At 46.3% G+C, this 13504-nt stretch overlaps 6 protein-coding genes across 6 annotated transcripts; 1 reads left to right on the top strand and 5 right to left on the bottom strand.

Moving 5' to 3' along the window:
• Positions 1–32: 32 nt before the first annotated feature.
• N7517_006808 (SET domain-containing protein) lies at positions 33–1149 on the bottom strand (the record flags this gene model as incomplete). Its single annotated transcript, XM_056724538.1, has 2 exons — positions 33–269; positions 328–1149. 2 exons carry the CDS (start codon positions 1147–1149, stop codon positions 33–35), a joined length of 1059 nt encoding a protein of 352 aa, XP_056580788.1.
• Positions 1150–2029: 880 nt separating this feature from the next.
• On the bottom strand, positions 2030–2953 carry N7517_006807 (uncharacterized protein; the record flags this gene model as incomplete). The annotated part of the gene is made up of 1 exon (XM_056724537.1): positions 2030–2953. One exon carries the CDS (start codon positions 2951–2953, stop codon positions 2030–2032), a length of 924 nt encoding a protein of 307 aa, XP_056580787.1.
• Positions 2954–3545: 592 nt separating this feature from the next.
• N7517_006806 (uncharacterized protein) lies at positions 3546–5516 on the bottom strand (the record flags this gene model as incomplete). The annotated part of the gene is made up of 2 exons (XM_056724536.1): positions 3546–4416; positions 4489–5516. 2 exons carry the CDS (start codon positions 5514–5516, stop codon positions 3546–3548), a joined length of 1899 nt encoding a protein of 632 aa, XP_056580786.1.
• Positions 5517–6112: 596 nt separating this feature from the next.
• Positions 6113–6501, top strand: N7517_006805 (uncharacterized protein; the record flags this gene model as incomplete). Its single annotated transcript, XM_056724535.1, has 2 exons — positions 6113–6144; positions 6231–6501. 2 exons carry the CDS (start codon positions 6113–6115, stop codon positions 6499–6501), a joined length of 303 nt encoding a protein of 100 aa, XP_056580785.1.
• Positions 6502–6859: 358 nt separating this feature from the next.
• On the bottom strand, positions 6860–8710 carry N7517_006804 (DUF3176 domain-containing protein; the record flags this gene model as incomplete). The annotated part of the gene is made up of 1 exon (XM_056724534.1): positions 6860–8710. One exon carries the CDS (start codon positions 8708–8710, stop codon positions 6860–6862), a length of 1851 nt encoding a protein of 616 aa, XP_056580784.1.
• Positions 8711–9274: 564 nt separating this feature from the next.
• On the bottom strand, positions 9275–10596 carry N7517_006803 (HNH endonuclease signature motif containing protein; the record flags this gene model as incomplete). The annotated part of the gene is made up of 5 exons (XM_056724533.1): positions 9275–9565; positions 9633–9926; positions 9990–10096; positions 10243–10443; positions 10515–10596. The coding sequence occupies 5 exons, from the start codon at positions 10594–10596 to the stop codon at positions 9275–9277; spliced, it is 975 nt and encodes a 324-aa protein (XP_056580783.1).
• Between the last annotated feature and the right edge of the window lie 2908 nt (positions 10597–13504).

Raw genomic sequence — 13504 nt, 5'->3', positions numbered from 1 at the left:
TATAGATCTAGTCATTTTATAGTCAGTGATTTTCACATATCCATCATGGGCATTGCAGTCCATTCGGTTGATTCGTCCGTGGACTCTTCGGAAACACATCGTTCACACTGGCACACAAAACGGAACGATTTCCGAAGGTGTTCACGACGCGAAGTAAGATCCGTATGTTGTGTCAAGTCGAAGTACGAGATGCAGCATTCCTCGCCCGGAAAAATGTCGCGGGAGGCGGTAAAGACCATACGGCCTTTGTCGTCGGCTTTATGGATAATCTGTGATCACTTAGCATTAATTCCACCAATTCAGGCCCCGGGGAAGATATCCACTTACATTTGGCAGACATGAATGGTTAGCAATTGCCGCAGTGGGATAAACAGCAGCAGCGAACTGCTCCCCTCTGTCGACAGGAGGGTTTGGCACGGGGAAATGACCTGTTTCTCTTGGGTAAAGCCCAAATGAGTTTGCCTCTTCCTGACAAATGAGATGGAGAACACAATCTGCACTCATCTCATGAGGAAGAGCAGAACTGCTCCGGAGATACTTCTTCACAAGAGTAGACCAAGACCGGACCTTGTCATGGGGCCAAGTCTCCTCAGAACCACAGAGCGATTCAATTCCACTCCAACCATGCTTCCAATGTTTCGTTGACTCGGCAACACCAACCGCCGTCCTCTCATGCAATTGGCAATGTCGCGCAGCAAGCAGCCGAAGAATCACCCACAGCATGCCGAAATCATATTCACCCCATTTAGATCGAATAGTCCCGGCATACCGTTTGAGCCAAGCGCATTCAAAGTCATGTCGAAGACTATCAGCGTCGCGGCATATGCTACCGCACCACGTCACATCCGGGATACAGGCGTTCGGACATAAAGTCCGGGCATGGCGAGGCGCCGGTCGATTACATGCGGGATTGCTGCAGATGAGATTGTCGTTGTGGGCGGGTTCGTCGACGACGGGGATGACTGCGTAGGGGGAATCGACGAGGAGACAGGCGCCTTTGGGGATGGGACCGGAGACGCGAAATTGGCGGCCTTTGATCGCGTCGATGCTTTCAATTAACTGCGGGTGGATCCAATCGGGTGTCTGGGTGATTCCTTCTACGCGAATCCGGTCTGAGGGTTCTGTGGTGATATATACGAGTTGAGACATGATGCTTTGGGGTATGTCTAGGTGAGGCTTTATGTTTCAGTAAATTCTTTTCATTTTGCAATTCAGGAACCGGTCTTGGGCTGTGGGTCTATTCGCCTCCCGGATGTAAGGTGAGGCTATCCAAGCGACTGCGAGTGATTGGGGTCCCACATAATAGTATAGATTCGTCTATTTTATTGGTTGGTCTTGATTTTTAGCGGAGTAGTTTAATCGATCCACTATGTTAACTGCATAATTTGGAGGAATATTTATGAACTATCATAGTTGTCGATTCCCGCAAAAGTTCAGTTGTTTTCTTGCCATCTAAATCCAAGTATCAGAAAAAGTGTCGACGATGAAGAAGGGCGTCGGAATACCTATGTCTGCATTTTGTGCAACAATAAAGATAGTACTTCCTTCGTCGGCACTTCGAATTTGCGCCTCAGTCCAGGTAGCTTTGGGATTCGAGCACTGGGGACATTCCATCTCCGTTATAGGACCGTCTCCAAGATCTTTTTGTGAGACAACCTGGGTTTTAGAAAGAAGTTTGGTCCGAAGCCTCAAGGAAAATTGGTCGATGAAGATACTTGGACATCAGTAAGCATTGTATCTAAAGTTCAAAGAGTATCAGCAAGAAAATCTTCCATGACGGTTGGTATCACTCACTTTTCATGGATTTTCCACATAGATCACACAAAATCTGTTCTGCTGGTGATACTGGAAGAAGGTGGCCACAGTCCTCACAGAATTGGACCATGCTGGAAAGCTGTATATGCGATAGATATACGTTATAGACAAACCGAAAGTAGCATTAATGGAGGAGACTACAACCCTAAGCCCCTATCCCTGCAGAGGCATGGCGGTGTAGCCCTCCCGATGCCCTCAACCTCCATGCATTCACTCATATTCCATTGGTCATCACATTCATATTTTCCATCTCTTTGGTGCACCAGTACAAATGTCCAAAGATTCTCCAATACACATCATCAGCCGCATTTTTCTTCACAATAGGATCAATATGCCCGTACCCTTTGACTAGAAATCTGCGACAAATTTTCTCGCCAAACTTTCGTCGCGACAACTCATAGTCCTTGAGGGTAGTCTCAGGATTGAATACTTGGTTATCCGTACCCGAGACAAATAGAATCGGTAACCGTTGCAGCCGTTGTAAATTCTCAGCCGTCAAAAGAGGGCGTGAATCATTATCCATGCAGGATCCCCGAGTTCCGCTGCGAACCACTTGCTTCATCAACCTTGTATGGACCCCCGCGAGAGCTTGGTGGAAATTGTCATGAAGACCCTTGTCAAGGTTCTCGTGGTTCCATAGCAACCCAAAACCGAACGATAACCGGTGGCACGCTGTAGACGTGCAGACGTCTCGCGTGTGCCCAACAGGATAGAAACGAAGGAGAGTATCGAGTAATTGTTGGAAAAGATCACTCTTAGCATTGCTGACAATTGAGAAGTAATTCCCAGCCATGAATTTGTAAAACTGGATCAGTAGGGTCGTTCTTCCTTTGAGGGAGTTCCAATATCCAAAGACATGGTTCATGAAGACTGAGTTGGCGGTAATACCGAGAAGTTGGCTACCCTGGATAGTACCATCCAGTAGTTCTGCGCAGAGAGCCACCGAGCCTTGGCAATGAGCTATCACATAGGGCTTCTTGGGCTTCTCTTGCTCTTGCTCACAGATATATGCTATCGCAGCAGCAACGTCAAGACGGCTGTCAAAGACAGTGCTTTTTTGGGCAACGGCGGCATCGCAGCCCCACCGAGGAGTGAGTGCGTAACATCGGTATCCACGCTGCGTGAAATACTCTACCATGTTGCAGCGGAAAAATGGCAGTGAAAACAAATGGTGCATTGCGTCGATCCCGCTGATTCCAGGTGCAAACAAGATTGGTGGAAGGTTGGACTTGGATTGCGGCTTGTCTGTCTTTTGAACAGGGAGTGGATCATATGTATCAAGGTGTACCTGGACGCCATCTTTTGCGGTGATTTCGCACGATATGGAGGGAGGTTGTTTTGGAGGAAGCTGTTTTTAAGGCGGCTCAATATAAAACCCAAAACCTTGGAAATCTTGGGAATTCTAGATCCGGAAGACACGTAGAGTAGACTGCAGGTATCTCCTACCAGCATTGGCCGAGCTCTATAATATTTGGTTTGCATTCATAATTTGGCCTGTGTTCTATGTATTCTTGGATTTCAATTTGAAAACTTTGTCGAATCTTGTTCCAACGGTATGAGATTTGCCTGCTGAGACCGGAAAGATATAGATCAAGATTATTATTACCATGGGCAAAATATGAAATTTTCTTGTGCCCCATTGGCGTAGAATAACCTGAAAACGTGAAATTTATATTTACACACTCTCCGACGTAACCTTATATGTACAATCATCATCGGTCCATTAGATATCAAGGATCAATAACCACAATCTCCCTCTCGGCCATTGCCTTTACAACAGGCCTCCTCGGCGCTACAGCCCTCGGCACCGGTTTAATTTGCTCGAGAACGCCCCTGCACCGGCCGCAGAATTGACGCTTTGGGTCAACACTCTTCGAGTGTCTCCCGACCTTGAAATCGCAGTCCTGGACCTTGCATGCCCAGATGTATTTGTGGTTGATCTCATAGGTATGTTTAGTTGTGACCTTGACCCGGCCCCCGTAGATAGGGTGGCCTTCCAGTGCGCGGACACATCGGTCGCCCCATTGCTTGAAGCTGGCACCGTGCTGCGCCGTGCCCTTGGCTCTGTTTTCAGTGACCATCATATCAAGGAGGTGGCAGTACTCGTGTGTCATCGTGCAGAGGATCTTGTCCTCGCTGTCTAGGACTTTCTCGGAGAGCTCAATGGTGGCATAGTAACGCCGTTTCCCGGGTTCTTCCACGCCTGCTGCTCCTTTCAGAACCCTTTCTGTACGTACGGTTGCCCGTCCGGCAGTGTTTCTGAAATTCTTTGTCCAGATGATTTTGATGCCGCCGGTTTCCTTGGTCATGCTGGAAATCTGGCTGTTGAAGGTATTGTCAAGGTGTTGGAGGAATTCTTCGGCAAAGCCGGTTTTCTTTTGGTTGAATTCGGCCACTTGGGCTCGAATCTCGCGTTTCCGCGCCGCCTCGGCCTTTTTCTGGGCCTTCATGCTGGTAAGAATGCCCTTTCCCGGCGAACTACCAACCGATGTGATAGAGCTATTGAGAGAAAAGTTATAGTTGACGGGTGATGGTGTCGGTGGTAATTGTTTTGTGTGGCTTGGGTAAAGTTTCGATGGCAGTTCATCCTCTGGTTCTGAGCTGTGAGAAGTAGTCAGTACGAAATAATTGCTGAGAGACTCGGAGTTCATATGTATGCCATTTGGTACTTACTTGGGCTGTTCTGGATATGTTTGCGATGTAGACTCATTGTCGCTGTCTAGATAAAGATCCTCGAGGTGTTGGATGAGGTCTTTGGAGTTGTAGAGGCTGAAATGAAGAGGACAGCTTGAATCAGCCTGTGGTTTGGGTATCTCTGCCCTATTGACAGGGGATATAGACTTGGAACTGGTTGCAAGATTTGGCGTGCAGTCTTCAGGTGCTGGGGCGACTGCCTTTGGTTTCTCGGTTGATTGGTCCAGCTCTGTCGCCAACCTCGTCGCTTCCATTGATGAATCCTCATCTACAGAAGTGTTGGATTCTGCCTCTGATATTGGTCTTCTTCCACGCAGGAGTCTTTTTCTTGGCGACCTGACAGGCGACGGAGCCGGGCTAGGTTCATCTTCTGTGTTGGCTGTCTCAGAATCCGATGTCTCAAAAGAGCTAGGCTCGTCATTGTCACTGACAATGAACCCATCCAGTGAGTCAGAGCTATCTTCTTCTTCAATGCTAATTTCCGGCTCCTCTTGTTCTTCTTGGCGGTTGATCACTGGCTGTGTCGCGGCGATATAATCCATTCTATTTCTCGTGGGAGCCCGTGAGGTGTTTAGTCTTGTTGGTGTCAAATCTGGAGTTCGATATCCATCCGTGGCATATTCTGGCACGTCGTTCTCCTTGTCATAATCTTCAGTCTCTCTTCGGATGGCTGGGCGTGGTCTCCGCTTTGCTGGCAGAAGTAACGAATTCACACGAGCGAGTCCCAGTGTCCTCTGCTTTTGCTGCTTTCCAGTGTGCTGTCCAAATTCACTTTCCGATGCCGAGTCGTTGTCGGGGAATATATCAAATGATCCACTTGAGCCATTTGCTTGCCGCTGCGACTGGTTTTGCGGCTTGGTGGGCATTTTTTGCTTGGCTGTGTTCCTGAAATTGAAACATGGCTCTCTCGAGAGTGGACTGTTGTGGGATGTCCCTAGGGTACGGGCACCAATCTCTTTGTGAGGAGTGTTTTTGACCAGCGGGTTGGCTGTGTTGAGCCTTGCCATGGTCGCGATGTTGTTCTAATTGCAATACACAATCCCCTGGTTGACCCTATGGTCGCTGGTGGTGATAACGATATTCCCGAAATATATGAGATATCGTAATTGCACTGACCAGGTCGGTGCTGGAGACCCCGGGGATTTTTGTTGCTCTTTTAAGGTTGGACCCATGTTGCTCCGGCTGTTGAGCTGTCAACGGACACGTTGGCACGGCAACGTGCAACCCACAAACTAGATGGACCACCTCACAGGCTTGCAAGTTGTAATTTGAAAGGCTTACCGTTTATATTATGATCCAGCACTGTGAGAGAATTAAATATTATCATAGCCCCGTGGACCTCCCGAGGGTGCCAAGATTAGCAAACACGTGTATCAGATGCAAGTAGAGCGATATATATAAATGATAGTAGGCACCCGTGGACTACACCGACTACAAAAACACCCAGCAAACAATAAATCCACACAAACCACTAATAGATCTAAATACGATAATCCCTTATATATGCTATATAAAATTTGTGACATGATGTGAGGCCAAGGGTAATAGCCACAACGTAGGCATGCAATGGGCGAAGCTCTACTTACTCCGTATAGAATTCATAATGTATGAAGATATGCTTTCTGCTCACTCATAGTAAGAATCAATCGAACATAGCAAGGTAGTCATTATTGCAGGGCCCGGGGGTTGGAACTTAATCCCTAATAACGCAATCTACATAGTGTAGAGGGACACGTGAGCTTCGGAATACTTAAAGACACTGCCACAACCACTACAAGCAAATCTACAATCTCGACAACCACCACTTCCACAGCAACTGGCGTGTCCCCGACACAAGCTGGTATCACCTCTGACTGCTCAACATACTACCTCGCCCAGTCCGGTGAGAGCTGCTGGTCAATTATCAATGAAAAATACACCTACCTTGCGTCAGATTTGTTCTATCAATGGAACCCATCTGCCAGACACCAGGTCCGGCTACAACTGCCGTAATGATCACTATGGTTAGTGCTAGCTGAGAGGGTTTACCCGCCTATTGCGCACGAAAGTAGAGAAGCTATATATCTACGATTACTGTACCTACTATCTAATTTTAGTCCCCTCGATGCTAAACACCCTCGACTAATTCGCCTACATCTGAAACTATATACTACTCCATACAGAGTAGTTAGAAAGGAGACAGAATACAAAATTACATGATTGTATGCTGAATAGACTTGTATTATTGAGGTAGTGAACTATGCTATTAAGCCACAATAAGAAAATACACCAGAAGGAACAAGTCACAAGGCAGTATACACAAAAGCATGTTCAGTCTCTATTTCCATAGACATTAAATAGCACCAACATTTTATCGCTCTGAGAACAAAAGGGGACCATTATCCCCTCCTTCTACAACAATCTTGATCTCCTTCGACATAGACTGTATATGGTCCAAATGCCGAAGGTTGGCGATCTCATGTTCCGGAGCAACCTGTAACAGCCCCATGAAGAGTGGAAAAACGGACGATTTCCATAGCACGGGTTGACCCCGATTAACAATCGCTGTAGCCATGAAGAGAAAGATGGACAAGATGGCGGTTACTATGGGAAGAATAGCCCAGAGCCAACGGACATGAATGAACGTCTCAGTTTTATAAACTCTTCCGCCAACTTGAGTATTTGCAATGCCTGAACGTATATTGTCGGTCATACTAGTGGCCATGCTGCTGAATGATTTGGTGATGTTGTCACTATTGTAGAGAATCGTGGCTAGGACGACACTAGGCGGGGCTCCGCCATCAAATCTATTAAGAACGGTATTGAAAGCCCTCCCCAAATGCATGGAGAGCCCTAACCAGGACAATCTCTCAATAGTGTAGGTTGAGTTGTCTGATAAGGTATTCCCCCCATCTCTAGGTATTAAAGTTAAAGTTCTGTTACCCGTATTGTGATCGATGAGCTGTAGAACTTGGCTTTTTGAGGGCTGAAAACCGGTGCTGTTCTTCGAAAAAAGGTTCTGAGCATACTGTTTTTCACAGAACTGAATTGAGCATTGTGTCATCTGAGGCCTTTGCTCGCTCACACTCATGTTCTCAGTAGTGTACGTAATGGTATCAGAATTGTACTTTGCCATGGAAACGTAGGCAATATCCCAAAGATCTGTGCTCGAAGTGGTAGCTATAAAGCTATCACGATATATTTGAATAGTGCCATTGGAAGTCGAGGGCTGAGAAGTGTTTGGAGTCAATGTGAATCCATTCGAGGTTGAGTAGTGACAGTCAATAGGGATTGATGCGGCCATTTTGCGGAGGAAAGGGGTTGTCGGGCTGGAGAGGATTTCATGCCAATTCGCCCATTTTTGGGCAAAGTTTGGTTCAGAATATGGGCTTGGAATTGGCCGGCAGTCTTGTGTAGCTGTTTCTGTAACATCTTCACAAGACGCGCAAATTCCAAGCGTGGTAAATTCGGGATAATCGCAGGATTCCGAAGGACAAATTGGATCAAGAGGAACGCTTGTACGTGCCAATCCATTGAACATGGCAATCTGCATTGTATCATCCATTTGAAATGTGCTCCAATGAAATTTGGTATGAAACTCCTGCGCCTTATAGACATATGCAGTCTCATTTAGCACTTGTACCCTTCGTGATGGAAATGCCAAGATCTGCTGTGTAAAAGGATCAATCACAACAGCGAGGACCATCAATGCTGCTCCAGCCAATGCTAAAAATGATCTCAAGTGCCAGAATATCTTTAGGGATCCCCAAGGACCACGGCTGGCTTGATCAAGAAGATGGAAATGATAGAGCTGCGTTGGATTTGGATTGCGGCCCTGTTTCCACTTCAACTGGCCGAGACAGGCCGAAACTAAAGCAAGCATCGCTGACTTGGCGAAAGTTGCAATGACAGAGATGACTGCATTAGGAGATATGGAATATTGCCAATTGAGATAGGGCTTCCCATCCACGTATCCCAGAAAGCCTATTAAGAGGGCAAGGTAGATAACACTGAGAATAGCACACCCGATTTCCCAGATCCAGGAACCTTCCCAGTCGTAATTTTTGGATACCTCCTTGGTATATGAAAGCTTTGTCTCATGTTGCTCAAATACCGTGTCTTTGGCTGGTCGAGGAGCGGCCTGGAATCCACTCTCTGTGTCACGATCAATAGGTCGGCTGACGTTTTTGGGGTTTTCTGACGCCGCTGAAATTGATGACATGGTTCCAGTAAGAATTGGTAGTTCATCCATTTCATGTGTATCCATTTCATGTAGTTGCAATGACTTGAAAAACTGGAAAGATCCGTTTTAGAGTGATGATTCAATCAAAACCGACATATAGGCAATAAAGATATAGCCCTGAAAGATGGGGGAGAGGCACAGATATACACAGAGAGGGGGAGAGAGAGATAGTGGGGGGAGGGAAGGAGTTAGGAAATGAGAATAAAATAAATCATGCAGCACTACAGCGAGTTTTCTACCCTGATGAGTTTACATATGTCTCAGATTGCGTGTTGATCGACAGGTTTGGGGGTCTCTAAACAGTGTCTGCCCCCGGTCGCTCGGGGCTAATGCGGCTCTTGCCCATTTCACACCCGGGTGTGCCTCACCTGGCCGCACATAAGCCACACGCCAAATGATCAAGCTGACCAATAATTTGGTCTAAAATTTGGGGCTGTGTGCAGATACCAAGGGGCGAAGTATTCTGGTAGCATGGCGATAATAGTTAGATAGGATTCCAGTGCGATGTATTTGATCCAGACCGTTGGTGGCATGTTTTTGCGTCTAAGCCACTCGTTCTCCCAGACGCGTGAACAACTCTACCTCCATCCTGTGTCCAGCATCTGGCTGCTCGAGGATCTGGCCTACATCATCGCTGCCAAGGTCATCTTCCCACACGGCCTGAATATCGGCGTTGACCTTCAAATTTCGATACACGCACATCCTTAGATGCCAACGCAGGAGATGTACACAGACTCGGTTTCTTGGGTTGGTACCGTGTCTGGCAGAGTCCTTGAGGCATTTCCCTCCGAGTTTTGCCGTGTCTCCCCGAAAGATGATTATTATGTAGCCTGCCTATGTTTGTGAAATATCAGTTTCGATGCAGAAAAAAGAGTATGCTACAATTTCAAGAGAAGCTTACATCCGGGTCGATCCCTAGTTTGAAATCATCGAAATAACTATGAACAGTCTTATCAAGAAGCAGCCCATTTTGCAGAGAATAGAGGCCACTCTCTCCGATTTCACTCGAAGGGCTGTCGTCGGTAATCCAATTACCTTTGTAGTTATTTCTGTTCCACTCCTGGATCATGCTTGTAGGAAAGATGTGGCTGGCTTCCATCGTCTGAAATGGGTCTTGTGCATCGGGGATCAATGGGGGCCCAGAAATTACACAATGAGTGTCTCTTGTCCGAAGGCCATCCCGGAACTTTTTCTGCTGTAGAAATGATTAGCCACAAGAAATACGTATGCCTTTCTCGCTATTTCCAAGCCAACGTACCAGTCGGTCTCTTTCGTTCTGTCCTGCCGATCCAGTGCGGTAGTCTCGAGTGCGAACTCGGCGTGGGGCGGTCTGAGTGATGAGCTGAACGGTGATCGGTTGCCCTCCTGTACAGTTTTAGAAACTGATAGAAAATGAGGAATGCATAGAGTAGGGGGGACGAGTCGACATGCGCCGTTGGCGACTGTCTGCCAGCATGACGCAGCTGCCATCAGAAACGCCAGCATTCACGGACGTTCCAACGCTTACCCACCTTTATCAAGGACAATATAGTTGCCCGGTGAAATGGGGACTCGAGCTTGAACACGGAGCGCCTGGCCATGGACTCCATTTGCATGCAGGTAAAAGATCGACCACTCTGACTGGTTCTGGAAGATGAATATCATGCTACAGTAGCGATACAACATCTCGGAAGTATGGTATCTGTCGCTTGAGTCTGGGCTGACCCGAAAGGCTGTCGATGTAACATTACTGGCTGGAGTTCTCGCATTCTCTAGTCTCGCTTGCATAGTGAGCTTTGCTTACCTGCCAGCAGGGCTCCATCATTGTCGTAAATCCGGACGTTGTGATCGGGGTCGCGTGGATCTTCAAGGATACGTGTCGCCATCGTGGCAAGATAGACAAGAGAAAAGGGACGGTCAAATGCTGAGTAACAAAAAGAGTGGCTGACTCTAACGAGCTCATCACCATCGTAGGTCTGCGAGGCAAACATAATCAAAATTTTGCTATGACGCATGACAACCGTCAGCTCTTCGTGGGTTCAGCATAAGGCCCTATGGGGCCCGCGCTCCTACGCGGCGTCTATGACCATGGGTAAACATCTATATAAATAAGTAGCTATATTATGTAGACTTACTATATCGATCTTGGTACCCGTTGATGTTGATGGCGGTGAAAGATTAGGCGCCCACGCCCACCCACTCGTGTTGATAACTCAGTTTCTTGGTCATATTCCTCTTTTCCGATCCTGTCTGCTTCCTGCACTCAGCAGGCTACGACCGTCATCAGTTATAGTACTTCTAGTCACCATTAGGTGTATATACTACAACTCTCCCTTTCTAATACAGAACCCTCTCTACAGGACGCAAATCTTCTCCCTTCCACGTATTCCAATCTCCAGTCCCCTTTGGATGCCAGCATTTCCAAGTACCACATCGCAAGTAACATAGTCAATTGGTTCTCGCTATATTATTTATAAGCCCCCTATTAAATAGGATCCGCTATTCTAGATGACTATCACCGTCAAGTCGCTGAATCAGAACAAGCTCTTTGTCGGTAGTTCCGAATCTATATCGGGTCTCGTTCAGCTTTCACCAGAATCATCACTTCGCATAAAATAAGGCGTTTCTCCTTATTCAAATATACCGACCTATATGCGGAATTTTCATTGCCTTGTAGGTCAATCGGTCGGTAGATTGTCGAGATCCCGCCTAGTTCGATGTATCCACCCTACGATGTTTCTAGAACGGGACAATCATGCGCTAAACCTAGTGAGACATATAGCACTAGTCCTAATTAGATCTATAAAACCGCCTATACGGAAATACCATGATCATCTCCCACAACACCACGTACAATCGTGGTTTTTCCGCTGTTCCCCTGGATTACACCATATCCTGGGGGACAGCGGAAAGACCACGGCTTATGGTCCCTAACGGATGTTAGGGCCTAGGATATATACCACTACAACGACAATCGGACACTCCGATTGTTGTTATGATCTTTTGGCCTGGTTATTTAGTTAGTTAATGTATTCGGTAACCGAGCTGGACACGCAAGCGAGCTGGACACCCCAAAACACTATAGTGAATGCGATATATTACAACTTGATATCTCAACAACGGTAGTCTTTAGGGACTTTTACTTCTAGTTCAATACTATTTAGGTGTTTTATAGCGCTTTTAGAGGGTTTTGAGGGTTTCTATAACCTATTGATTGAAATATATATATTTCTAGCTCTTAGTAACGTAATTATCAGTAATTTTTGCAATGATGATATTATAGCGTCTTAATTTGCTTGAAATTGACATATAGTACTAGTAAGCCTTATCAATGGCTATCGACAAATAAGGAAATAAAAGAAATGCGTGGTTGTTGAGATACAAGTGTAGAATATATCGCATTTACTATGGTGTTTCGGGTTGCCCAGCTCGCTTGCGTGTCCAGCTCGGTTACCGAATACGTTAACGGGGGGCCTCTCGCTTTTTCTTTAATATTTAGTCTTAATATAATAAACTGGCTAACTCTCTAATGTTTTCTTTTTAGTACGAGGCCGGCCCGGAGGGTCGGCCCTAGCTACGTACCTAGGTAACTAACTAGTTAATTACGCGTCGACCATACTTTATGTCAAGTCCCAGAATCGTCCACTAAAGGACGGCATTGAAGAAGCCATAGTCCGTAAATAACACCGTTTGATCTAGACGGGATATATTGCAAGTACACATGGACATCGGGAAGAGAGAAAAAGAAAATTAAAAAAAATCAAGCTTTTGCTGGACATCCTGTCATAACCAGCACAAAGAGCCCATAAACCACAGAGACTGTCTAATGCGAGGATAGTACATAGACCTGCGGAGATCTCAGGTACCAGCAGGCCGGACCTCCTTGCTGCAGGTAGTGTTCCTGGCGAGGCACCCGTCCAGCGTCACTCGGAATGGATGAACTTCCGAAGCATGCCGATTCTAAACGGAGAACTACATTGTATCGCGTGGCTTGCAGCTGAAGTTTGCCTCCTGGGGCTTGGATTAATGCCCAGCAGAGGGACGTTAATAAGGGCCGTTCCATCACTCTGCCAATGAAGATCGCCGTCCCCTTGCCTCCCAGCAAATAGTGGAGCTTATCTGCTTTGCTGGTTGTACGGAGTACAAATCTGGAATCTGATCTGGTAATAATCTGCGATTGGCTGAGAGGTTATGCCAATCGTCCTGCATCTGTAAACGGGCTTGGCTTCACTGGTGAACATTCTTCTCGAACTGGATATAGCAATCCGTTATTCATTTCAGTTGTTAAGGTGTGATATAGCTTCAATAGAGGTGAGGCACAAATAATATGACCTTGATATTGAAAATGGCAGAAATAAATGATCTATGTAGATCTTCATGCGAAATTTGGCTACCTGGAGTCCTCAATGAATTCATTTTGCTAGTCCTGATGAGTATATGATAGAGCCACACAGGGAAAGAGGGCACCATAAAATGAACTTTGGAAGAGATGTACCATAATTGAGGTTTAATTCTTAATATGAGTATTATTGTTTAGTATGGTATGTTGAGAGATCGCTATTATTGGTACAGAGTACACATCCATTACCCAAGGACAACGGCGAAGCTTGACATAAACCCTGTAGAGATATAACACAGTATTACATATGTAATATTTGGGGAGAAAAAATGGGATGTTGTATGTGCTATGTATTTTGTTTTACTATGAACTAACTGCTTATGTGAAATGGCGGGTAATCCCTCGTTTGAACCCCGTGGCCTCCAATTGGCGTAAGATTCAACGTACAAATCACG

Source organism: Penicillium concentricum (genome assembly GCF_028827145.1).
Source record: "Penicillium concentricum strain IBT 3081 chromosome Unknown utg000002l_segment0_segment0, whole genome shotgun sequence".
Lineage (NCBI taxonomy): Eukaryota > Fungi > Ascomycota > Eurotiomycetes > Eurotiales > Aspergillaceae > Penicillium > Penicillium concentricum.
Note: the sequence above shows the minus strand (reverse complement) of the source record. Positions and strands in the feature narration are given on the sequence as shown.